At 34.6% G+C, this 24,846-nt stretch overlaps 8 protein-coding genes across 10 annotated transcripts in view; 5 read left to right on the forward strand and 3 right to left on the reverse strand.

Moving 5' to 3' along the window:
- LOC135800303 (uncharacterized) overlaps positions 1-8,537 on the forward strand; it is a 71,438-nt gene extending 62,901 nt beyond the window's left edge. The window contains exons 1-5 of one of the 2 annotated variants that reach the window (XM_065313500.1): positions 7,191-7,701; positions 7,785-7,893; positions 7,949-8,133; positions 8,205-8,312; positions 8,363-8,537. In XM_065313500.1, the coding sequence (XP_065169572.1) occupies positions 7,676-7,701; positions 7,785-7,893; positions 7,949-8,133; positions 8,205-8,312; positions 8,363-8,504 (570 nt within the window). In that variant the 5' untranslated portion in view covers positions 7,191-7,675 and the 3' untranslated portion in view covers positions 8,505-8,537. Of the gene's footprint in view, positions 1-7,190; positions 7,702-7,784; positions 7,894-7,948; positions 8,134-8,204; positions 8,313-8,362 lie in introns of those variants that run through there. The other variant, XM_065313501.1, reaches the window with a different exon arrangement.
- On the reverse strand, positions 5,361-7,227 carry LOC135800300 (gustatory receptor 68a-like). Its single transcript, XM_065313497.1, has 2 exons — positions 6,275-7,227; positions 5,361-6,223 (listed from the first exon to the last, which is right to left on the reverse strand). The coding sequence occupies exons 1-2, from the start codon at positions 7,118-7,120 to the stop codon at positions 5,963-5,965; spliced, it is 1,107 nt and encodes a 368-aa protein (XP_065169569.1). The 5' UTR covers positions 7,121-7,227; the 3' UTR covers positions 5,361-5,962.
- An 861-nt stretch (positions 8,538-9,398) lies between the features above and the next one.
- LOC135800264 (eukaryotic translation initiation factor 2 subunit 3-like) lies at positions 9,399-14,341 on the reverse strand. Of its 2 annotated transcripts, XM_065313439.1 has the most exons (5): positions 14,098-14,256; positions 13,657-13,831; positions 10,633-10,869; positions 10,172-10,575; positions 9,399-10,114 (listed from the first exon to the last, which is right to left on the reverse strand). In XM_065313439.1, exons 1-5 carry the CDS (start codon positions 14,164-14,166, stop codon positions 9,590-9,592), a joined length of 1,410 nt encoding a protein of 469 aa, XP_065169511.1. In that variant the 5' UTR covers positions 14,167-14,256; the 3' UTR covers positions 9,399-9,589. The 2 variants fall into 2 exon arrangements, with proteins under 2 accessions (XP_065169511.1, XP_065169510.1); XM_065313438.1 differs by lacking the exons at positions 9,399-10,114; positions 10,172-10,575; positions 10,633-10,869 and adding an exon at positions 10,898-13,441 and having other exon boundaries at positions 14,098-14,341.
- A 106-nt stretch (positions 14,342-14,447) lies between these two features.
- On the forward strand, positions 14,448-16,094 carry LOC135800265 (c-Myc-binding protein homolog). Its single transcript, XM_065313440.1, has 4 exons — positions 14,448-14,622; positions 14,784-14,829; positions 14,890-15,011; positions 15,067-16,094. The coding sequence occupies exons 2-4, from the start codon at positions 14,806-14,808 to the stop codon at positions 15,320-15,322; spliced, it is 402 nt and encodes a 133-aa protein (XP_065169512.1). The 5' UTR covers positions 14,448-14,622; positions 14,784-14,805; the 3' UTR covers positions 15,323-16,094.
- Positions 16,095-16,347: 253 nt separating this feature from the next.
- Positions 16,348-18,931, forward strand: hd (humpty dumpty). The gene is made up of 3 exons (XM_065314424.1): positions 16,348-16,886; positions 16,946-17,984; positions 18,051-18,931. The coding sequence occupies exons 2-3, from the start codon at positions 16,959-16,961 to the stop codon at positions 18,636-18,638; spliced, it is 1,614 nt and encodes a 537-aa protein (XP_065170496.1). The 5' UTR covers positions 16,348-16,886; positions 16,946-16,958; the 3' UTR covers positions 18,639-18,931.
- Positions 18,932-19,405: 474 nt separating this feature from the next.
- Positions 19,406-20,739, forward strand: LOC135801059 (coiled-coil domain-containing protein 130 homolog). Its single transcript, XM_065314426.1, has one exon. It carries the CDS (start codon positions 19,682-19,684, stop codon positions 20,705-20,707), a length of 1,026 nt encoding a protein of 341 aa, XP_065170498.1. The 5' UTR covers positions 19,406-19,681; the 3' UTR covers positions 20,708-20,739.
- Positions 20,740-20,792: 53 nt separating this feature from the next.
- Positions 20,793-22,029, forward strand: mgr (prefoldin subunit mgr). The gene is made up of 3 exons (XM_065314430.1): positions 20,793-21,005; positions 21,089-21,477; positions 21,546-22,029. Exons 1-3 carry the CDS (start codon positions 20,934-20,936, stop codon positions 21,640-21,642), a joined length of 558 nt encoding a protein of 185 aa, XP_065170502.1. The 5' UTR covers positions 20,793-20,933; the 3' UTR covers positions 21,643-22,029.
- LOC135801058 (uncharacterized) lies at positions 21,949-24,822 on the reverse strand. The gene is made up of 6 exons (XM_065314425.1): positions 24,555-24,822; positions 24,274-24,469; positions 23,599-23,892; positions 23,434-23,530; positions 23,275-23,377; positions 21,949-23,213 (listed from the first exon to the last, which is right to left on the reverse strand). The coding sequence occupies exons 1-6, from the start codon at positions 24,649-24,651 to the stop codon at positions 22,786-22,788; spliced, it is 1,215 nt and encodes a 404-aa protein (XP_065170497.1). The 5' UTR covers positions 24,652-24,822; the 3' UTR covers positions 21,949-22,785.
- Positions 24,823-24,846: the final 24 nt, after the last annotated feature.

Genomic DNA, 24,846 nt, shown 5'->3' on the forward strand with positions numbered 1-24,846 from the left:
CATAAAATAGTCATAGTCTAGTCATAGGCGTGAATTGAATGCAATTAGTGTAAAAGGTATTTATGAAAATACACAAATATTGACTTAAAAAGTCAATAGTAATTGCAGTGGCAATTTATTGCAGGTTATTGAACTGGATCAAAACAATAATGTAGCTTATAATCGCAGTGAACATAGAGGCAACCACACTGTAATTTATAACGAAGAATCCTGCAGCGTTAAAGTGTGGATTTAATATGTTAATTTCTGATGCAAATTCATGCAGATGCGTTTTTGTTCTTTCATCAACTTGACGACTAAGGACGAAGCATAGTTTTGGTATTTCAGTTATTTCATTAACTGCATCTTCACATGCTGCAAGGAATGATAATCCATGGCCCTGAAATAAATATTTTAAATAGCTAGTTATGTATAAATATCTTCTGTAATATAAAAATAAATCGCAAAATGTGTTGGTAAGCGCATAATTCATCAACGCCTTGACCAATTTGACCAATTCTTTTTTTAAAATGTTCGTTAAAGTCCAATGGATGGTTTTACGGCGAGAAAAATTCGAATAATTGCCGAGAAAACCCTAAAAACAGCCCTTTTCTATTGGATAAAAGTTGGCATTGAGAATCAATCATAGTTTTAGTTAAATAGTTGAATCTGAGATGGCGCGCTGAAGTGCATTATTAGCTATTCTTTATATAATTAATTTCTTTAAAATAAAATTGCGAATTTTATTGATAGGATTGACACATACTATGTCTAGAACAAGAGAGTAAAACGAATTACATTTTTATTAAAAACTACCGGGACGAAGTCACAGGCAAAAGCTAGTAATAAATATAATTGAATAAGTAATTTGGGTTGCATACATTACATACCATTGGAAGTGACATCCACATTATGCACACCAGAATCAAAACCGAATCAAATTTGATTCCCAAAAGTTCTTTACTTCCATTCCCATAGAGCAACGTTAAATTAATCGCTATGATAATACTAAATATAATATTAACAAAGTGTTGCACAATATTAAATCCATAAATTCGATTGAAATCTTCAATTAATTCGTAAATTATACCAAAAGTTGTTCGTATTTTACCCACAGACCAAGTAAAACTTGTTTCAATGTGTTTTCCACAATTCATATCTCTCAAGACAAATTTTAATAAAATCACATTATATTTAATCAAACCAATGTTATGTCTTATTAGCACTGCGGAAATCATCGTTGGATAGTGTAAAGCATCTCTCAGGAACACAATAAGCCCAACTTCAAAACCCAACGCGCGTCCCCACACATAAAAATTTAGTGTAAAATAAACAACGTACATAATATGTGCACATATTAATTCTAAATAATATTGTGTTTTAAATCTGTTTGAAATTTTATTTATCACTGCAGCGTTGAAGTTGACACTTGAAAACTTTTTCGATAAACTTTCACAGCGTATTATTAAGTTTAGAATATTGTGTCTTGATGTATACGTATTAATAACACTTTTAACGTTTTGTATCATAAGTATAACGTCTGATAAAGCGAAACCAAAATACGCAGTCGGGACCATTTTACTATAAAATATTTCATATCTTGAATAAGCCACATAACACGAAACAAACACTATAATAATAATATTTATTATCATATAAATTATATTATTATCAACCGTGAAATCTTGAAAATTTATATTCGGGAATAATCCGATATATTTCGCGAGTGTATAAAGAACTTTGAAGAGTTTTATTGATATTATTTTAGCTGACATTGTTGAAGGTTTCAGTTCACATACTAAATATGAAAATATGTAATATGTAAGTGGGTAATAATTATGCGCAAACACATTAGTAGATTGTATTTAATTAGCTTAAATATTCATTAAGTTATCAGACAAAAACAAAACGACAATTAGGCAAATGTTCAAAAAAAATTAAGACAAATTATTGAATTGTATCAAGATAATAATATAGCTAATAATCGCAGTGCATATCGATGTTAAAACATTGTAATTTACAATGAAAAATCCCCAGCGTCAAATTGTGGATTTAAAATTGTCACCTGCGAAGCAAATTCGTGTAATTCCAGTTTTGTTCTGATGTCAACATGACGACTCAGATAAAAACATAATTTCGGTATTTCTTTGATTTCATGTATTGCTCTTTGACATGCTGTTAGAAATGTAATTCCCAGTCCTAACGGAAAACACATCCACATTAAACATGACAATGTCAAAACCGAGTCGAATTTTATCCCTAAAAGTTCCCTACTGCCACTTCCATAGAGTAAAATTAAATTTATAGGAATTATAATATTTAATATAACATTAATAAAATATTCAGCGATTGCACTTCCGTAAATTTTATTAAAATCATCAATTATTTGTGTGATTGTGTCAAAAGTCGTTTGCATTTTATCCACAGTCCATAATACTTTTCGCGAATCTTGCGTTTTGTAATATATCATATTCTTTATGACAATTTTTAATATTATCACGTTATATTGTATCAAATGTACGTAGTGTCGTACTAATGTACCAGAAATTAACATATGATAGTGTAATGCATCTTTAAACATCACAACAATCGCCACTTCGAAACCCAAAAATTCTCTCCATTCGTAATAATTTAATAAAAAATATAGCACGCATAAAGTATGCGCGGCGATCATTTCAATGTAATACATTCTTTTAAACTTTGTAGAAAGTTTTTTTAGAGATGGAGAGGTGAGATCTTTGAATGTGTTGGTCAACTTATCAAAACGAAGGAATAAACGTCTTATTTCGTTGCGTGAAGAATAAGTTTTGATAATATTGTGGATATTTTGAAACATAATCAAAATATCTGCGAGAATGTAACCAAAGTATGCAGTTGGAACCATTTCACCGTAGAATATTTGATGTCTTGAGTAGGCAACATAACCATAAATAATCACCATGATTAAAGGGTTTATTATCATACAAAATGTATTTGGAGTTATTTTGAATGTTGATATGTTTATATTTGGCAATACGCCAAGTAATTTTGCTATTGAATATAAAAAATTATAAGTTTTTAAAGTTATTAGTTGATGAGACATTGTTGAAGGTTTAAGGTTTAAGGTTATGTGTGTAATGAATGAAAATGAAAATTTCATTTCATATTAGTGGAGTCAGACAAGAGTAAACAAACACATTCGATAACATAATTATAATTAATACTCATTAAGCATGATAAAGTTAGGTTAAACCATTAAACTGAATCAATACAATGATATAGCTTATTATCGCAGTGAATACATTAGGGAATGCACTAAAATTAACCACGAAAAACCCAGCCGCGTTAAATTGTGGGTTTAATATATCCACCTGCGATGCAAATTCATGTAATTGTTCTTTTGTCCTGGGGTTTACTAATCTTCCTAAGTCGAAACATATTTTTGGTATTTCTGTTATTTCATCGATTGTATCCTGACATGCTGATAGGAATGCCATACCAAGACCCTAAAATATAAACAGTAGTTAATAAATAAGGTTATGTTTGAGGTTATGATTAGTATAACCTACCAATGGGAACGCCATCCACATTGCTGATACAAGAATCAACACTGAATCAAATCTAATACCTAATAACTCTTTATTTCCATTACCATATAATAAAATTAAATTTATAGGCACGATAATGTTTATTATAACGTTAAGGAAATATTCTGCAAGTGCACAACCATATAATTTATTAAAATCTTCAATTGTCTCGTGGATTAAACCAAATGTGCTTTGTATTTTCTCAACGGACCATTCCCATCGTCGAAATTCATGATTTTCATAACTCATCATATTTTTCAAGACAAATTTTAATAGGATTATATTGTATCTTATCATATTTATGTAATGCCGGATTAATATGGCGAACATCATGATATAATAATGCATTATATCTTTGAGTATTACAATGATGACAACTTCACATCCAAGCATGTGTCGCCATTCATATGCATTCAGAAAAAAATATATTACATATAAAACATTAGCTAATATTATTTCGATATAATATCTTCTTGTAAACGTTGTGGTTTGTTTTTGAATCACTGGTGAGTTGATGTTTTTGAATAGATTTGATAATTTTTGAAAGTTTAACATAAAACGTAGGATATCTTTACGAGTTGTATAGGCTTTAATAATTCCGTGAAGATTTTGTGCCATTATCAACAAATCTGATATCATAAAACCAAAATAAGCGGTTGGGACCATATCATTGTAAAATATTTGATGTCGTGAGTATGCAATATAACCATAAACACTCAAAGTGATCAAAATATTTAAAATTAAATAAAAAACATTTTTATTCAATTCGGATGATGCTAAATTTATATTTGGAAATAATCCAAGATATTTTGTGATGTTATACAGGATACAATAGGTTTTATTGTGACAATTTTCAATGACATTGTTAAAGCTTGATTATAACCACAATGAATGAAAGTTTATTTTCTAGGTTAGTGTGTTACAGTGAATTCACATTAGTAATGATACTAACTCTAACTAATTACAGATGCAATTATTATTAGTCATATTGTATTAACTTGATGAAGGTAAGACGATAGGATCTAAGTAATTATTATAAAATGCCTAGTGTTTAATGTTTAAACAAACAAATATTGTGCATTTTAAGCTAGACCATTGAATTGGATCAACACAATGATGTAACTGATGACAGCCGTGAACATATTTGAAAAAACACCGCAATTAACAACGAAAAATCCAGCTGCGTTGAATTGTGGATTTAACATATCCACCTGTGATGCAAATTCGTGTAGTTGTTCTTTTGTTTTGATGTCTACATTCCGTCCGAGGATGAAACATATTTTTGGTATTTCTTTTATTTCATCTATTGCTTGTTGGCATGCTGCTGAAAACGTTATACCAAGAATCTGGAAATATTTTGAGTTATTCACTATTTGTGTAAATTGGGTTGCATACGTTATACGTACCATAGGGAATGACATCCACATTATAGACACAATAATCAAAACAGAATCAAACTTGATTCCTAAAAGTTCTTTTGATCCATTTCCATAGAGCAGCATTAAATTTATAGGAATAATTGTATTCAGTATAATATTAACGAAGTTCTCAGCAATGGCAAATCCATAAATTTCATTAAAATCTTCGATTATCTCGTAGATAACACCAAATGCAGATTGTACTTTTTCAACTGTCCATTCATTACTACTAGATTCATGATTTTTTTCGTTGATTTTATTCCTCAAGACGAATTTTAATAAAATCACATTATATCTAATCAAATTAATGTGATGTTGTATTAATAATGCAAATATCAACATATGGTAACACAAACAATCTCTAAGAATAACAATAACAGCTACTTCAAGTCCCAAAAATTGCCTCCATTCATAAAAATTCAATAACATATAAATCACACAACATACATTTGATAATATCAATTCCATAACATATCTGTTAGTGAATTTTGTAGATATTTTTGTTATAAACGGCGAGTTGACATTTTCAAAAATTTTCGATAATTTTTCAAAATGAAGAATTATACGTAGAATACGTTTACGTGATGAATAAGCTTTCACAATTCCATGAATATTCTGTGTCATAATCGACATATCCGATAATATGATACCATAATAAGCAGTCGGGGCCATTTCACCGTAAAATATACAATGTCTTGAATATGCTATGTACACATAAATGATTAATATCATTATGATATTCAATAAAACACAAAATATATTTTTATCTTCTTTGCCTGTTGTCAGATTTATATTCGGGAATAAACCAAGATATCTGGCAAAAGTATATAAAATCTTATAGGTTTTGTTTGATACCAGCTTAGATGTCATGTTGAAATGAGGTTATGTGCGTTTAGTAACTGTATGCGTCTCCATTCCAGGTCAGATAAACAAGTAAATACATTAGTAGATATTAACTCGTTAACCAATTAACTAATTATTGTTTTCATTACGAGTAGATTAGGAGCGAAATTGTATCAACACAATAAAGTAAGATAGAATCGACGTCATTGTTGGAAACACCAAGGAATAATCGAATGTTAAAAATCCTGCTGCGCTGAATTCTGGTTTTTGCAGTTCGCCTTGCAATGCCAGAGACTTGACTTTTTTGATGTACTCTTCATCGGTGCTGTCAGAGATTAAATTGTAGCAGATTTTTGGGACTTTTGCAGCTTCACGTTTGGTTTTATCACATGCAGATATCACGGTTAACATATTCATCTAAAATATTTTAAATAAATATTTATTTATTTATTTTATTAAATATTTTACCAATGGAGTGATAAACCAGATGAAACAAAGTATATACAAATTAAAATCCATTTGTTTACCCATAAAAGTAGCACCGCCATAAACTAATGCTAAATTCAAAGGTCCCAATAAATTCGCTATGAGTTGAACTTGTAAAACCATCAGATTCCACCCGAAAATCTCATTAAATCCATCAATAACATTCGAAACTTTTGTGTATAATTTACTAAGCGAGTCTAAATTCCATTCTTGATTGTATTTATTTGGTCCACAGTTTTCTAACATGAAATTTAAAGTTTCAATTTTATACTTGATTAAAAGCACGTAGTTACGTATCAGGAGCACCATGATAAGTATATGATAAAATTGCAGATCATGCATTAATGAATATTGACTCATTTGCCATCCGATTACTCCTGTCCATTGCCAAGTATTGTAAATCATATAAGCAGCAATCACAATATGTCCGGTGATGAGTTCAATGTAAAACCTACGACGTTCACCGCATTCGTCCTTTCGGATATTACAAAAAGTAGATTCTAGGCTATGTATTTCCTGCAAAAACGTTTGCAATCTCTTCGCTTGAAGAAAATTAATGTTTACGATTGCAGAAATGTTTGTAGCTGTTGTGGTAACATCAGCAAGTAACATAGTAATAAACACAGAGTTATCTATCTGATCCAAGATGGTGACTCTTCCCAGGATCATGTATATTTGTTGAGAAATTAGTATGATCAGCATTAGCACACCGTACCAAAAATAACAATTGCATACTTCCATTGTGCTTGTATCAAATGACGGCCATATTCCCAAATATTTACCGATGATATGCAGAGGTTTTAATGTAGATAAATTAATTTTAATCATTTTTTAAGTTTTATGTCCAGCAAAGTATTACTACTTGAATGGTACTGGAACTAGCAGTAAAGTAAAATATTTTTTTAATTAAATGAACTTCGATGCTCAGCAAACATGTGTATAATTATTTAGCTTATGATTATGAGTGTATGATTGACGTGTGGTCATTTATGTACGTTCAAACTCAATTATTCATTTTCGTATTGTCTGATACGCTGGGGTAACAACCACTTTGATAAACCACACAAATTACAAACAACAAATATGCGTACTTTAATTATGTTGATGAAATTAAATTTTAACACGTTTTGTGTAAGTATTACATTTGCAACTTACTCGAACGTAATTAAAATATGCTATCTATTGTAGACAATAGCAATTATCTTCATTAATAACTCTGCCAGAACAAACGTAAATTACATTATGTAATGGCGGCGGTGTTCCGTTATTTATTAGTGTCGTTTTACACTAAAGTAGGAACAATAGATTGTTTCGATAGATTAAAGACAAATGTGCTATAGTGGCCTGTAGACAACTAGAGTAATTTGTGCTAAAGCAAGAATAATGCCCGTCATGCATAGAATAATGCTGTGAGTTTTTCGGATGGAATAATTTTTATTTGTGTTGATTGATTGGATTGATATTGTCAATGTAAAACGTTTCGTTTTAGCAGAATTGGATTGATATTGCTGGTGATTGCATGCGATTATTATGTTAACTCGGCGGGGAGTTTACTCAGCGAAAATTGGAAGTTTCATTTTCCTAGTGGTAGTGGTATGGGCGTAAGTAATCAATATAAAATTTTTGTTTTTTTTTATTGTGTTATTTTTGTTTTAGCTTTTTTTAGCTATAGCTTTGCCTTTGGAACGTTCGCATAGTACATTTATGGCGTATAATTTTGAAGCTAACTATGCATTGCCTAATGAAGTGGTAGAGTATGAATATCCGCCATTGATCGAGAGGAAAGCGAAAATGTTTGATCGACGGTTTGTTTATGATGCTATCGAATCCAAAATGAAAATGTAAGTAAGAATTATGTTTGTTTTTTGATGTAGTATTGGTTGCATACTTTATTATTAAATCATTTTGTAAGGTATGGTTTTCCGGGTAAAAATTGTTTGTTACGCACGATTTGTGAAGCTTCCGAGGAAACTGTTCAGCATAATGGAGTGCTTGGGGATATATTGCACATTATATTCACGTAAGGATTATGTACATTGACAATTGTTTATTTATATTTGGTTATTTTAGACCATCATCGTCAAAAGATAATATTACTAACGAATATGAACTGGCGGAGGTTAAAGGGAGGGAACGTAGTTGCAAAGAGTACAATAAAAACTGTACAATCAGTTTTTTAAATGTTATTAGTTGGATTGGTGAAGCTCTGTAAGATTATTTCAATAATTATATCCAAAGATTTGTCTATATTCTTTTATTTGCTCTATGCTATGCTAATAAAATTAAAGAATTTGCGAATACCACATCAAGGTGGCGCGGAGATCGACAGAAGTTATGCTTTTTTGATAACGTAAATATATATAAACAAAAACAATTTAAAAAGAAAACAACATATACAGTAACAAATTTCAGTTGTTTACAATATATTAATTTCTAATTTCTATACAGTACCTTTTGATAAACAAATTGCCTGATCTCTTTTGTTAAACCGAAATGCTCTGTTAGAACTAAAAGAACGGCGCACAGAGGTTATGTTCAGTCATGCGCCTTCTTAACCTGAAACAATGGAACCCATGTGATGAAACAGCTGGAGAAGAAGAATGTGAGTGGGAATGCTAATACAATGCTTTTGAAGAGTTTGGAACCAGTTACACTTGAAGAGAAGATGGACGATGACAAGACTACTGATAATCCTGTAAGTAATTTAACACCCGCGTGATTTGAAGAGAAAGTGGTGGAGGGAGGGGTTATTTAGAAGGATGCGACTAGGCTGCTGGACGACTTAGGCACGACTGAGCGCACTGTGCGCTGGCCTTTTATACCTGCGGTTTTGCACACGACCCGCAAAAAGTAGTGGGGGTACACCGGGTGGAGGCGGTGTTCCTACCCCCACTCTTCTTTGCGGGTCAGGCGCAGGTATAATAGGCAGCGCGCACTTCGCATCGTGCTCAGTCGTGTCTGAGGCCTCCAGCAGTACTGTCGCAGGTCTCAGGGTTCTTCTCTCAAGAGAACTTAACCTCAAATATTTAATCCATTTGATGAAATTTTATAGGTATTTTCGGTAGGTCTGAGAATATTTGTAATGTACATAAATAATTTCAAAGAATTTCATATTTTTACAATGTTTATTTCTCTGCTTAAAACACTTTTCCTTACAAACACAAACCAATCGCAAAAGTTGTTATAACGCATAAAAGAAATCAACAATCAACTAAATATCGACTTAATATAGAACCTGTGATTTGTATAAAAATGTAACTAAAGTGTTCTAATGCAAAAAGAAACGCAGGTGCCCTTCTACTTGACTGGATCGATGGTCTCCCCTCCGCGGATCTGTCCCCAACCGATCAAGCGCCAATGCTTCTCCACACGTCGACTCAGCGCGATCTTCTCCCCGACCTCGGTGCACACCGGATTCGTCAGCGCAATCTTGACTAAATCAGCACGCGTGGCCAACACCTTTCCACCAGTGCTCAACGAACCAATGTTTACTAATAATACTTCGTTCTTGCTCAGCTTCTGCACTTTGGCAGCCTTCTTATCGCCTTCAATACGCACACCAAGCAAACGCTTGAGCAAGTAGTAACTCACTTCCAATTCAATGAAAATGTTAGGTAAAGCACCCACAGCGCCTAGTACCTGGCCGACCAGACGATCCGCACGACACAGCGTAGGTTCAATCTTGGTACCTACACCAATAAGACCACCGGGCACGGCGAATTGCAACTCGTTTTGTTCGGTGTACAGTGAGACAATACGCGAGAAAATCGGTCGACACGTCAGCTTACCCTCGGAATCCTTGCTCACCAAACCAGGACGCACCTAAATATTAAATTAATTTATGTTAAAAATATTTTAGGTTAATTTTTTGAATTATACCTCGATTTCTTGACCAACTTTCAGCACACCACGCAGGATACTTCCACCAGCAACACCGCCCTTCAAGTCGTTAACCTCACATCCAGGTTTGTTGACATCAAAAGACCGAATAACAATCAAATGAGGTTCGGATGCAAAGTCACGAACAGGCACGGGAATCTTCTTGGTGATGTATTCGCACAACACCTCAATGTTGTACTTCAACTGTGCAGAAATCGGAATTATCGGCGCACCTTCAGCAACGGTACCCTGCACGAATTTAACAATCTGCTCATGCTGCTCCTTCGCTTGCAACTCTTTCACCAAATCGATCTTATTCTGCAGAATGACGATGTGCTTCAGCTTCATAATCTCAATGGCGGCCAAGTGCTCGCTGGTTTGCGGTTGTGGACAAGGTTCATTTCCTAAAGAAATCAACCACATATAAACAATTGTATATTTTATTAGTGATTGAAAAATACCTGCAATTAGCAATAACGCTGCATCCATAACAGCTGCGCCGTTCAACATGGTAGCCATAAGGATGTCGTGCCCGGGGCAATCGACAAAACTCACATGTCGCACCAGCTGGAATCTACCAGAACAAGCAGGACGTAGGCATGGGAAAGAATCGTCTTTCGACGACCCGCCGGAAATGTAACTGGCAGGCCGCGGGCACTTTTCATTGTCGCATTTGTAGATTTTCGCATTCGCATAGCCTGCAATCAAGCATCAGTAACAACCAAATGTCTGCGAATTGTTTAATATTCAGTACTTAGTAACAAGAATGGTATTACAAAAACTATCTAAATCTAGAAATACGTTCCATATAAAAATATAAACTGCAAGTTGATAGTTAATAGATAAAATTGATGAACTAAAAGAGAGTTCGCCGGCAGTTGTACGAGTTGCATCGACAAAGCGCTTTGTGCGGCACTTTGGATTTATTCTCCGGCGAAGCGACCGGCGAATGTTTATTACCGCCACCGTTGTCACACATATAGTCAAAAGTCAACTCTTCATTCTTCTTGATATCCCGCAGTGCAAACAATGCCAAATTCGGAAGATTGCGATCCATGCAATCAATCCACACGGCCCAGACGCCCAGATTCGGATCACAAGAGTGATTGATGAAGTGCGACACATTGCCATAGATGGCAGCATCCACAGTGTACAAATTATCAGGCGAGTCAAAATCCAAATCAAAGAGATACGTCATTCCATTACTGTCGTAAACTTGCCCACGTGCTTCGGCCTCTTCATGCGTGATTACTTCACCGACGTATTGGCAAACAAATTCTCCTTTTCTGATGCTCTGCAGCGCCTTAACACCCCAGCCGCATTCATTCGAAGTGCGAAAAATCGCCAACTTCACCTGGCAGCCATGTTGTACAACACGGTTGCGGCACTTCATTGAGCATTTGCACGACTTGTTGCATTCATAGATAGGAAATCCTTGCGCTATTCGAATACGCCTTGCAAGCGTGTAAGCAAATACATTATTCTCGCGTTTACTGCAACATCCGCGTCCTTTACCCTGCGGACACAAATCCACACAACTACAACCAGGCGGTTGTTGAGTGTCAACATTTATATCCTCCGACATAACATAATCAGTCACGTAGATAAAATCCGCAGGAGGCGTTGTCAAATCAACATCATTCTGCACTTTTATCCACATATTATTACCACGCGAATTGTTTATATTCGCCTCAAAGTTTTTAATCATTCTCTGCTGTCGTTTCCGGCGCAGAATCAACTCGTAGTGTAGAGATATAGACATCGCATGATGTAGCATCTTGATCTTCGTGGACTTCGGTTGTTTTGCATAGTATAACATCAACTGACGCTGTATGTGAGTTTTGTTACTCTCAAGCTTTGCAAAACCACCCGGTGGTAATAATTGCGAGAGTGTCGCGTCTGGTATATCAGCATTCAAGCCAAACTTGACAACAAGCGCATCCCATGCAATATGCTCCAGAACCAAATCAAAAAACTCCGACAATGCCTCCGAACTACCAGTGAGATGAGAATACGGCTCCCATGTGTTACTCTCAGAAGGATAACCCACCCATTTGACGAGGTATTCTTCGCTATTGAACGTCATGCGGATACCAACGATAGCCTCCACTTCGTAGAATGCTTTTGCCACTGGATTGGGTATTACCGTGTCATCAGTCTTACGAGAATGCAACAAAATGCATAATTCTACACCGTTGAACTTCTGAGTTAACTCGGTGGTTTCATTGACGGTGTATACATTATTCTCAATGTTGTTCCACATCTTTTCCATAGAACTACCGATATTCAAATGTAACTTGCTCGTAATCACCTCGGTGTCGATTAATGTCAGATCTTCAATTTTATCATTGACAAAAATATTCTTTGTTCCCAGCGGTTTTTGTTTTGGTTTAGATTGCTTATGCAAAACTTGCGATTCCTGTGGATACATTAATCTAGTTTTTTTGTAATCAATATTCGCAGAGCAAGACCGACGGGGACGTGGCCCTTCCTTCTGATTTTCAATTTCTGACAATACACCAATAGTTCTACGCTCGCGCAATTTTTCAGGTTGATTTTTTTGATTTTCTTTCTGTACGTTCTCTTTGTTGTTCTCGCTGATTCTTAAAGTCCGCTTCTTAGGCGTATCTTTACTTGGCATAGACTCGTCCTCACTTTCATCGTCAGTCAGACAATAATCATTCTTTTGTTTCGATAACTTGCGTCTACTTAATTTGTAAATTGACTCTGGATACCACTGAGTCGGTGATGTAATATTCGTATCCCTCTCACGCAGCACCATTTGTTTCAGATCTGTATGGCGTTCATTCGTTTGCTGATTCATAAAATACCCAATCGGTAAATTAATCATTTCTTTCAGGCATCTGTGAATTTCAAATTCGAACTTTTCCGTCTTGATTCCCTCCATTAAATCGGTTTGCGTCTCTTTTTCGCTCAGAGATTTGTCGGATAGAGATTGATTGCTATCATTTATGCTATGGTTTACAATTTGTTCATTGGGTGGACATTGTGATCGTAATTTTATCCCTGAAGCGTTCTCAATACGTGGCTGTTTCTCCGCACGTTCGGGATAATTTTCTTTACTTGTCCGTTTACGTTTGCGTTGTTTGTTCACCAAATAATCATCGAATGTAACGCCGCGCGTCCGATGCGGGTAATACTGTTGCCGCCGCTTGTTCTTTCTTACTACTCTGGCGGACGATGTAATCCCTTGAGATGTGAGCTCCTGTGGCAATATAACTCTTCCGTTCACATCAAACTTCAACCGTTCTGCAATACATGTTTATTGCATTAGAATTTTCTCATCAGAACCATCATCAGTTATCTACACATAGCTATGAGAGAGTGTCGACTACATTGTGGCTGAGCTGGTTGTTTAATTAGTCAGAATGGGGTTGGTGGTTTGATGTGAACAGATCACAGAAACCCACTGTCTCAAACAAATGGAAGCATACATAGTTATACTAGAGTTTAGCGGCGCTTACCCAGTTTGATGGTGATGTTTCTCTCCAGTTCGTTCTTGAAGCGTACAGTCTGGACGCCGGAGATGGCTTTCACCACTGTGGACTTGCCGTGAGCTACATGGCCAATTGTGCCAATATTAATTGTCGCTTGTCGGCTGATTACCTCCGGTGAGAGGGCCGTTAATTTGCTCACATCCTTAAAACAATTCAAAATTTAGTAAAATATACTTATATAATATATATATATAATTAAAAGAAATATTTGCAAAATAATATTTAATACAAAAACTAAACGCAATCATTTTGCCGGGTAAAAGCTGTATAATAGGCAACCCTTCCAGTTGTCCAAGATATAACATGTTGCGATAAATTGAGGTTAGATTAAAATTTATCGCAAAACAGCGATAAATAAAAAACATCTTCATATACACTATCTTTAATTGAAAAATTAAAGGTACTCACGAGCTTTGATAAGTCTTGTTTATGTAAATTTGGCTGGCCAGTAGTAACACCGCTACCTTCGGACGCCATTTCTAACAAGCGTTGAATCCAAAAGGCGCGTTTTGCTGATGAAATCCGTGACGTTTACAACCGTCAGGCCAAGAAACGCGATCTAGGGATTTTTTTTCGACACAAATTTTCAAAAAATTTTGCAATCTTCTTGCTATATTAAACATAGAAAAAACAATCAATTATATACTTTATTTATATATTTAGAATATTAAAATGTAATTTAGAATGTCAATATCCTTAAAATTTACTCGTAATTTCAAAGGTTACTGTTGGTAACTTTTTAGAATTCCCCACTGCGATTATAACCTCTAACGACTTCACGTAGCATCCGTTCCGTAGCATTCTATTCGCCGTACGCAAAAAAGCGATTATCACTCAAGCTCACCATATTTTCGTAATGTTTGTATTAAGTTAATTGCTCAACGTCAACTCTGCACAATCCCACAACGCTGTTGAACAATCAAAACAAATTAGGTAAGTCTTCCTAAAAATATCGATAATTGCAGGTGAATGAGTTTTATCATTAGAAATAATTCAAGTAGGCTGCCTTCAAAATGTAAATTAAACTGTCACTAGAAAAAAAATTATCTGTGAACAAATCATTCTAAACTAATTCACATCACATTATCTTCCAGTCTTTTCATCTTCTAATCCATCATGGCAAACAACACAAGTTACAAGGTAATTTGATGAAAAATGATTGTAATTTTCATATTACTTATATTTTTACTTAAAATTTAGCCAAATGAAGGTAAAAGGGAAGAATTCCGGCGATATCTTGAGAAGACAGGAGTAATGGATGCTCTTACCAAGGTTCTTGTGTTGCTTTATGAAGAAGCTGACAAACCTGAGGATGCACTTGCGTATGTTTTGCCATTTACCTAAATCACAAGCAATATATTCTATTTATTTGTGCAGATTTATCCTCAATGCATTGTCGCGACAAACAGGCGCCGAAACAACCGACGACTTGAAGGCGCAAGTCGTCGAGCTGAAGGAACGCATCGCCCAGCTCGAGGCTGATAACAAACACTTGAGTGAAAGCGCCGTGGTGCAACCGGCGGAAAAGCAGCGATCCTCGTTGAAACCGGCAGATGACGAAGTCGCCGAAGAAGTAAAGGAAGAGGATAAACCTGAGATTTCAGAGTCGGTCGAGGAGCAATCGGTTGCATAAACTCCCCCCGAGGTCGCGCAGCATATTTACAGCGGTCTTTCTTTTGTTTAATTTCCGCCGCGCCAACGCGTGTCGATACTTTGATTATAAGAAGACGCAATTCATGTGTTTGCAATAGTTTTTCTTTCTTGTTCTTGGAGTATTTCAGTTGAGTTTGGTTCTTTGCGCGCGCAGGATGCGCCTTATTTTTTAATCTAGTTATTTCCTTCAATGTTGATGTACAAAGTACTGACAGTATTAGTGATATAATAAGAGAATCGAGTCATTCGTTTTAAAAGTTACTGTGAAATTATTATTTAATTTAAAGGTTAGATTAGTTTTTAACTATGACCGGCCATAGCGGTGAAATTCGTCCAGGAGGATCGTCGTGCCGTCGCTTAATCAATCAATATACGCAAACTATTGCACACTTGCAAATAGGGTAAATGAAAATAATACTAATAATAATAATAATAGCCAATTCCATCCATAAAATACTATGATGACAGATGTAACATTTTTGTATTTCGTAGCGTGAACGTTCATTACTCATGACTGTGTTTCGGTTGCTTTTTGTTCTTTGAAGACGAAACAATAAGTGCTGCTTGACACACACATGAACGATACGTACGTCCAATCCTACATACTTTCAAGATAAATTCGCACTCGTGGAGTAAAGTAATTTTTATGGATATATGTGACACTGAGCAGGAGACGACAAAATGCTACAAATACATTTATTTAATGTACTTATTTATAGTTAAGATTGTAATAAATAAAAGACACCTAGAAACTGCTGTAGTTTAACTTCTTACTGATAAAAACAAGAAGTTTGGTGTAAAAATTACTAAAATTTTCGTAATTATTAATTTTTTTCTTAATTTGTCAAGTAAATAACACCTAGTTTAGTGAAAAATAGTTTACAGTATGTTGTTTAACTGTTGGCAATCAGTCAATCGATTATTATTCAATTTTCTTGTTTATTCAAGCGTTGGACGCTGAATAATTGGCACTTTTCAATTTACACCCACATAAAGTTAAGTTTTAGCACAATACAGGCCATTACATTTTGATATCAGGTCATGATATTCCAAATTGCATGTTTTTCATAGTTATTCTATGATTAATTCTGTTTGATCGGCGTTAGTTGTTAGATTTCAGCCGTTATCCCTCATCTTTTTCATTTGTCAACCATTTGAAAAGTGGGGATTAATGTCTCGCCAACGGTTTAACATCTGTGAGTCTGACTGGCTTGGTGATTGCGGAAGCTAACCGGTAACCTGAGTAGTATTTATGTAGTAAACATAAATTGTAATCATATTTCTGCTACTGCTGATAAATTAAAAACAGGAAATAGTAGTTTTCATATTAAAAATAACAATTATCAAGTCGTGCGAATCGGTACAACAAATTGAAGATAATTGTATACAAAATGTGTTTTTAATTTACAAACAACAAATATGTGTGATTTACTATCATTTAATTACCTTATTAAATAATTGTGTTTCCATCAACCATGCTTTAAGTGCAAATTGTAAATTATAAGTTTCAAGGTTTGGAATTTTATTCTTCTACATATCAACAGGTTAGTCCATGTCATAATCTGAGCCATAATTATTTTCACTAATAATTGTTTCCTAATAGATCAATAAGAACCATGAGTGATGAACCATCTAAAAGTACTTTCAAATGGAGGCAGCCATCTGAAGTCATGCAACTGCAAAAGCTAAAACAAAAGAAAAAGGCTCTACAAGCTCGAATAAACTCAACTGCTACACAATCATCTAACACAAAGTCAACTTTCAACAACATTCTATCTTCTGTGAAGAGAAAAAATCCTTTTATTAAATCAGGCGAGGCAAAACGCTCGAAATGTGAAGCTGTAGAACCAGAACCTGTAGAAATTTCATCTGACAATACATTATTCCAACTGCTACACTTAGGAACCCCAAGCAATTCAGAAACAAACAAGGAAAATCTTGTAACATCATTCAGTAATGTATTCAAACAAATTGAAGAACCAATACAGGTGAAATCCACTGGTGAGAAGTGGATTCCTATTGATTGGAGCCTTAAAAGGAAGGTGAGATTCCTAGCAAATAAACCTTTTGGCTGGAGTCAGAAATTGAAAATCAGTGAAGAAGCATCAGGAGTGACTAGTTTTACTAGATGTTTGGATACTAGCACCAGCACAACATTAGACACATCTTCAAATTCAAAGTTCCATCAGTGTTGTATGTATTGGCAGCAACCATCAATTCCTTGGATTAATTTATTTCCGCGTTCTAATACAAAAGCCACGCAGTCAACGATTCCTCTAACCGCTGCCATTAAAGAAAGCATGCAAAATGCCTGGATGGACAGTTTACGGTCGTTGTTTCATTTGATTAGGACCAGACAATGTCCCTATTTCTATGCGTGCGCAAATTCTTTCACTGTGTTATTTCGTGCTGCTGGTATTGGAGGGTTTAGCGAAATTCATGCGATGGTTGCGCCTACAACAAGAGGATTTCGTGCTGCATTGCGGCAGGAAGAAATAGAGTTTACAATGCCATTGATGGAAATGGAGTTGAAAAAGAAACCAGAAATGAAACAAGAGGAGGATGAAGAACAAGCTGATGAGAAGTGGTTACAAAGTATGGGGATCAATAAGGAGGATATTAAACAAATCAATTATACTCAGGTAATTTTGTTTAAAAATATTTACTTTGATATTTTACGTGTTAATGTTTTTTAAATTAAATTATAGGAAAAAATCACTCAAAAAGCCGAATGTGAAATCGACAACAGCGATTTAAGTTTAATTCTCATCCAAGGTGTCGAAGTGCAAGGTTTTTACAGTTTTCTAGTACACTGTAAAAGTGCCGTGTCGCCTACAGGATTATTTGCTGGCATTCCACCGACATTATTAGCACCTGTTGCTTTTCACGGCGCAGCACTTACGCCGTTACAAGTGCGCGAGAGTAAGGTACACGTTGACAACGAAGATTTTTACTCGTTGGATATCACAGGTCCTATTCTGCCTCATTCTATTCATAATTTATGCGCGTTACACTCGAAAGAAAATTCGATGACTGCAACCTTCAGTACTTTGGACGACACAGTGTCGTTTAGTAGAATTAACACCGAAAATGCTAAATTAGAAACCGCAGACGATACAAAAGATCACCCAACACCAAATCCGACTGGAATGGGAATTTTCAACGAGGAGAATCTACGAGATTGTGGCTTAGTACCGCAGGTCCTCAAACATTTCTGTTCAGCAGATACAAAAATAGTTAATCACGTCGAGTGCTTAAAGTACACGGCGGAAACCAATAGTTATGCATGGACATAACAATTGTAGGTAATATTATAGTTAGATAAATTATTTTTATAAATTAAATAGGTAAATAATAAACAAGTGAAAAAAGATACTTAATCTATGATTTATTAAGTAATATAATCAAAAATTAAGTGACTTAAATGTATAAATTATTAGGTGGTAATGTTTCTTTAAGTTTATAGATCTTTCCATGTGAATCATAGCCAACTTGCTTTAACAAGTCAATAAAAGGCTGTGAATTAACTGAATCAATTGGTGCATAATCAATGTATCCAATGAATAAACTGCATTTCTTGTCATCAAAAGCACAGTAGGACAAACAATTAGCTCCAACTCCTGTAACCAAGTTAGGAGTTTCTAATCTTGGATATAAGGCCTTTTCATTTGGTGTAGACAACATTCTTAGCATGTAATGTGGTCTCTCAGTTATATTCTTATTTTGATAACTTGCTGTAGGCAATGTAAGCAATGAATAGCATTTATCTGCTGCTTTGATCCATGGAAGAATGACCTCTGTAATATTCCCAACTGAAGAATTAGGTGTTAGATTGCACAATGCAATGAATTGTGATTCTCCACAGTTGTAAATTGAAATCACTTTGTTTTTAGTCTGTGCTACAAGCATTTTGGGATTGAGCAGTACTGATTCAATTATTTTGTTGGTAAAGTGTGTTTCTGATATTAAAAATGTTGAAATTGTTGAGGTACATCACTTTTAAGCTCCCAATCAAGACTAGAAATATTTAACAATGTTATTTAGTATATAAATATGATAAAATGTTTTAAAGATGGACTTACTTTTCTTCTAGGGTAACTTCATCTTCTTCATAGAGGAGAGCTCTTGTTGAAGGTTCTATTATATCACCAAAAACCATTTTTCAAGCCTCTTCACTTGGTTTTCCGTTACGATTAAATGAATGACTTTGAAGTTTGCAAATTCTAGGGTTAAGTTATAAACTTCAGTTTATAAACGTAGTTGACGTAGGTGGAGAGGTTATTTCCATCAAAATAGTGATTTTGAAACATATTAAAAGAAGAAGTTTAAAACTTTAAAAATGGGTGAACGCAAGGGTCAAAACAAATACTACCCCCCGGATTACGATCCAAAGAAGGGCGGCCTCAATAAATTCCTCGGTGTTCATGCATTAAGAGAACGCGGAAGAAAAGCCCATCTGGGAATCATCATCATCCGCTTCGAGATGCCTTACAACATCTGGTGCGAAGGCTGTAAAAACCACATCGGAATGGGCGTACGTTACAATGCAGAGAAGACAAAAGTTGGAATGTACCACACTACACCTGTATATGAGTTCAAAATGAAATGCCATTTGTGTGATAATCACTTTCGGATTAAAACAGATCCTGCTAACTTAGACTATGAGATTTTGGAAGGTGCCCGCCGGCAGGAAAACCGCTGGGACCCAACACAAAATGAACAGATAGTGCCTGAAACCAAGGAGACTCAAAAACGCCTCTTTGATGATTCTATGTACAAATTAGAGCATGGATCAAATGATCTTAGTGCTGCTGAAGCAGCAAAACCAAGGCTTGTCAGTCTTTTCAATAGGAATGAGGATGCCTGGGCAGATTGCTACACTGCTAATCAGAAACTCAGGGCTAGTTTTAGAAAAAAGAGCAAAGAATTAAAACAATCAAATTCAATTGATACTGATTTGCTGAGGAAATCTAGTTTAAATATCACACTGCTGCCTGAGGATGAAGATGATAGACATATGGCAGCTATTTTGAGCAAGAAGCTTACTCCTGTTAATAATATAGAAGAGAATACTAACCTGTTGAGAAAGAGTATTATTAGTAAATCTGCTTTGCCCACTAGTTCATTCACTCCTGATAAAGAGAGAAAGGCATTAAGGGCATTGTCATCTACTTTGATAGATAAAAATATTGTAAAAAAGAAAGTATCTGATGATATTTCAATGAATTCATCTAATTTAGAAATAGTTAATGTGAGTCAAAGTGTAGAAAAGGTAAACAATGAGGAATTGCCAAGTAAAAAACAGAAATTGTGTCAAGGGTTGTCTTTACTTGGTGAATATGGCTCATCAAGTGATACTGACTGATTAAAATTATATTGTAACTTGTTCATATAATAGTTTTGTGCATTTTATTAGATCCTGTAGTTAGCTCATTGTTAATCGTTTTATTCCAAAGGTGGCGCCACTGGTTCTACTGAGCGAAACTTAACCTGAGATCTTCCACTCCGCTTTCAAGAGTAACAAGCGGTTCCGTCCGTCGGTGTGCCGCTAAATCATAAGTCGAATAAAACCGTAAATTGTACATCTCAAAATGCAATCCGAGGTGATCCCAGAGCTCGGCGACAAGAAGTCATACGCCGGCATTCCCGAAGCTGACTTTGTTGTAAGTAAACCCTTGAAATCTAGCCTATTATAGCCATGTGTTGGTTGGACATGCTTCACCACCTACTCACCGCCTATTTATAGGACGATGTCGATGCCTTCATGAAGGACAATGAAAGCTCCGATGTAGTACTAAAGAAACTCGATGAACAACACTCCAAGTACAAATGTATGGAGTATAACCTGGTTACCAAGAAAAAAAGGTTGAGGTCTCAAATACCAGACCTGAAAAGGTCTCTGGTGATGATTGAAAAACTGCAAACCCAAAAGGAAGAGTTTGCAACAGAATATCTGCTTAGTGAACAAGTGTTTCTCAAAGCTGTTATTCCTCCAACAGAGAATGTATGTTTATGGCTGGGTGCAAATGTAATGCTTGAGTATTCGCTAGCTGATGCCAAAGATCTGTTAAGCAACAATATGAAAATGGCAACGAAAAATCTTGGATGTGTTGAACATGATTTAGACTTTTTAAGGTATTATTCATATTTGTTTGTTAAAATATTTTTGTTACTTAAATTTATGCTGGAATTATTTGCTTTAGAGATCAATTAACTACAACTGAAGTAAACATGGCTCGTGTTTACAACTGGGATGTGAAAAGACGTCAAGCTGCAAAGCTCGCTGCCGCTGCCAAGTGATCAAAGTGATGGTAGGTGAAAACAGACTCAAACAATTCTATATAAAACATGCAATCACACATACACACTGTACTAGGTGATATTATATATTCATACATACATAAATAAGTGCTTTCTAAAACAAAAACATTGTGGGTATTTGCATTTATACTAAGCACATCAACAAACTACACGAACACGATCTATTAAACTGGAACATGGAACGTATATAAAATGCTCTTTTCTATTTATGTACTTGTTATTATAACTGTTTGTGTTTGCTCATGTTTTTATTTCTATTGCTGAGGGCAGAAGAGCGAATTTAGATTTATTTACTTCAGGCCTGTATTATTTGAATTACAAGAAATTACATTTGCTTTGCACAATACATAATATTTTAAAAACTCATATTTCTGAAATTTTAAAACGATTTTCTTTGTGTAATCCATAAAACCAGATTTCCATACAAAAGAACTTTTATTTAAATTTACCATTTGTTGATTTGTTCTCAAATTTTTATGATTGAAACCGTAGTAAACTAAAAACGGAGTGAAAAGTAGGATTAAAGTGTTTCCTTTGACTTGTGAAATTATTTTGCGGTAACAGTTCTTATCATGCCTAAATAATGAACGTGTGATATCATTTGGGTTTGAATTTTGAAATATTCCAGTAACATAACGTAGGAAATTGATGCAAATGTTTTCAGACATTTCTTTATCTTCAAGCTTAAATGCAATATTTTTAAATATAGTTTCGGAATTGTCCCTAGATGGCGCTCGGGTTAACTTTTTAACTAAAAATGCAACGCGTTTAACGCAGGACATGCAGCACATGTTTATCGTAGTTTCGTGATCGCTGTCAGACTATGCAGATACCCACCATTAATATAAGTGTGTAAATAATGTAGTGTGCGAGTAAATTTCGAAGATTTAAACTACAAAAACTTCTACCTTGAAATAGAGTGGCTCTAATTTAATGCTTTTATTAGATTAATAAACACTCGTTTAATTATAAGTGCAATCAATTGATATAAACTGCATTCATTGTAAACATCTGGTTTTATAATCAAACACTACGAAATTGTAGCACACCATAATCAATTCTGGTACGTATTCAGTAGTAGTAGTAGTAGTAGCTGTTTGTGTATTATTTGTTGTTATTTTGTTATTGTCTAAAGTCGAGATGGAATCGCATCAGCCCATTCACGGGATATTCTATTTGTAAACGACTTCCCAAGCTAAATAACAACTCGAATATGAAAGCAATAGTGGCGAGTGACAAACCCAAAAATAATAATATAAATAGTCCGCGTAAATGATCCAAGGACAACTGTGTGTTTATTTCTGCTTTTTTATCTTTGTCCAAGTATTCCATGATGTCGAATATATTAAGTACCATATTGAATGCTACCCATTCCCATCTATACAACAAGCCAAATTCTCGACAGTGCTGGATCATTTCATTAATTCCATTAGTATGAAGCATTCTTACAACTATTGGAGCTATATAATCAAAGATGGTGACAAAGAGGTCGTCTAAAGACTTCAAATTTTCTTGTGTTATCGAATAGTTCTTTGCCAGCAATGATGAAACTAAAAACAAAAAAGATATAATTATTTAGATAGTTGTTGCATAATTTAAAACTAATTTTACCTCCTAAATCAGAAATGTAATGCATTTGAAAAGATTTTTGTCTGTCTTTAAGAACTTCACTATCATTCGTCCAACGCGCAAAAATGTTCTTCTCTATTGTAAGCTAAAATTAAATAAATATTTACATTTTTATATTGCTATTAAATATCGTTTATGTACATTCATATCGTCAAAGACAATATTTGGATTATTGTGCCAAAAAACTGGATAGTTTAATTTATCCATATCCTCCCATGTTTGTATATTGTTGTCATAACTACAATATAAAAATTCAACATAGGTAATTAAATACAAATCCAAATATTTCAGATTTACGAGTATTACATAGTTGTGAATAATCGCTCGAGAATTCCGTCTCCATACAATGCGGTGAACATTACATGACAAAGTAAAAGCAATGCCAATACGAATCTTGATCGCATGTCACGTGGAATTTCATAAGTGATAACCGGTTGCATAAAAAACAATCCTAGTGGCAATATGACAGCAATCCCTCGATGTCTTAGATATTTGATTTCAAAATAAAAGTATACAAGTATCGTTGAGTAGAATCCTAAAATCAGCGTCCATAACTGCCAAGTAAATACTTGTATAACACTGAACAATGGAATAACAACTCTGAAAAATAGTGTTATTCGAACTTGTTGTGAGTAATTTACAATTTTATATTAAAGATATTTCTTCTACTTCCACCTTTAAAGCGCATGTCTTTCTAAGATTTTCAGACAAAAAAAGTGGTACTTTAGTCACGGGCTTTAGTCACGGGGTGGATTTTTTTTAAATCTTGCATTTTCCAGTAGTGTGGAATCAAAAGATTTAAAATACAAAAATTTAAATACAAAAACTTCAACGTGGAAATAGAGTGGAAGTAGAAACAATAGTGTAAGCATCACGTGGCTAAACGTTGTTAAACACTCGATAGATTAAACACTGCTTACTTAATCTCGTGACAAAACTCTCGTTTAACTACTTGATACTCAATATACTATTAATACAAACGTTTCTCTGGGTACGATAAAAGCAATTCGATTGCGTCCAATTTCGGTAGTTGCGTATGAAGATTTTATCACCGCCATTTGTAAAAGCGTAACATAATTGGTGTAGTTATTTGGTATTGCTGTTCCTATATCCCAACTTATATTTATGCGTTTAGCATATTGCTCTAAGATGTGAAAGTGTGTCCCCGCGAGTTGAGCTAAAATAAACAACTACCGCTTTAAAAATACACTTCTTTATGAATAAAAACATACGTTTATATAAAACTAATGGTATGTCATTACCCTTCCCGAGAAAGAATAGTTTTGCGTTATTAATCTTTTTAACTCTAAAATAATGTTGAGTTTTTAACGAATTGTTTAAAAACATATTTGTTTGCATATCCCAGTAACTCAAAGCATTAAATTGTGTGACATTCCAATCTGCAAACTCGCTTACTATCAGTTGTTCTCCTCTCTGTGTGATAAAGATGGATGCATGAGCGTATTCTGTAGACACGTTGAATTGTTCAGGTTTGTCGTTTGTGAGGAAAACGAATCCTCTGTATTTGAATTTATTTTGATAGATGCATTTAGT

Source organism: Atheta coriaria, unplaced genomic scaffold (assembly GCF_025399875.1).
Source record: "Atheta coriaria isolate IRGN ID8LTWV9N9 unplaced genomic scaffold, Caltech_Dcor_3.1 hic_scaffold_10_pilon, whole genome shotgun sequence".
Classification (NCBI taxonomy): domain Eukaryota; kingdom Metazoa; phylum Arthropoda; class Insecta; order Coleoptera; family Staphylinidae; genus Dalotia; species Dalotia coriaria.

What these genes read in the sequence shown, in the direction of transcription:
- LOC135800300 (XM_065313497.1), bottom strand. Translation starts at nt 7,120, where the DNA reads ATGATTAAAATTAATTTATCTACATTAAAACCTCTGCATATCATCGGT. An exon ending in TCTGGTTTATCACTCCATTG is followed by an intron (nt 6,224 to 6,274) that starts GTAAAATATTTA and finishes AAAATATTTTAG; the next exon opens with ATGAATATGTTAACCGTGAT.
- LOC135800264 (XM_065313438.1), bottom strand. Translation starts at nt 14,166, where the DNA reads ATGGCGTCCGAAGGTAGCGGTGTTACTACTGGCCAGCCAAATTTACAT. An exon ending in AACAAGACTTATCAAAGCTC is followed by an intron (nt 13,832 to 14,097) that starts GTGAGTACCTTT and finishes AATTGTTTTAAG; the next exon opens with GATGTGAGCAAATTAACGGC. An exon ending in AAACATCACCATCAAACTGG is followed by an intron (nt 13,442 to 13,656) that starts GTAAGCGCCGCT and finishes CATGTATTGCAG; the next exon opens with AACGGTTGAAGTTTGATGTG.
- LOC135801058 (XM_065314425.1), bottom strand. Translation starts at nt 24,651, where the DNA reads ATGCAAACAAATATGTTTTTAAACAATTCGTTAAAAACTCAACATTAT. An exon ending in TTTATCGTACCCAGAGAAAC is followed by an intron (nt 23,893 to 24,273) that starts GTTTGTATTAAT and finishes ACTATTTTTCAG; the next exon opens with AGTTGTTATTCCATTGTTCA. An exon ending in GAGCGATTATTCACAACTAT is followed by an intron (nt 23,531 to 23,598) that starts GTAATACTCGTA and finishes TTTATATTGTAG; the next exon opens with TTATGACAACAATATACAAA.
- LOC135801059 (XM_065314426.1), top strand. Translation starts at nt 19,682, where the DNA reads ATGGGTGAACGCAAGGGTCAAAACAAATACTACCCCCCGGATTACGAT.
- hd (XM_065314424.1), top strand. Translation starts at nt 16,959, where the DNA reads ATGAGTGATGAACCATCTAAAAGTACTTTCAAATGGAGGCAGCCATCT. An exon ending in AACAAATCAATTATACTCAG is followed by an intron (nt 17,985 to 18,050) that starts GTAATTTTGTTT and finishes ATTAAATTATAG; the next exon opens with GAAAAAATCACTCAAAAAGC.
- LOC135800265 (XM_065313440.1), top strand. Translation starts at nt 14,806, where the DNA reads ATGGCAAACAACACAAGTTACAAG. An exon ending in CAAACAACACAAGTTACAAG is followed by an intron (nt 14,830 to 14,889) that starts GTAATTTGATGA and finishes CTTAAAATTTAG; the next exon opens with CCAAATGAAGGTAAAAGGGA. An exon ending in AAACCTGAGGATGCACTTGC is followed by an intron (nt 15,012 to 15,066) that starts GTATGTTTTGCC and finishes TTATTTGTGCAG; the next exon opens with ATTTATCCTCAATGCATTGT.
- mgr (XM_065314430.1), top strand. Translation starts at nt 20,934, where the DNA reads ATGCAATCCGAGGTGATCCCAGAGCTCGGCGACAAGAAGTCATACGCC. An exon ending in TTCCCGAAGCTGACTTTGTT is followed by an intron (nt 21,006 to 21,088) that starts GTAAGTAAACCC and finishes GCCTATTTATAG; the next exon opens with GACGATGTCGATGCCTTCAT. An exon ending in CATGATTTAGACTTTTTAAG is followed by an intron (nt 21,478 to 21,545) that starts GTATTATTCATA and finishes TATTTGCTTTAG; the next exon opens with AGATCAATTAACTACAACTG.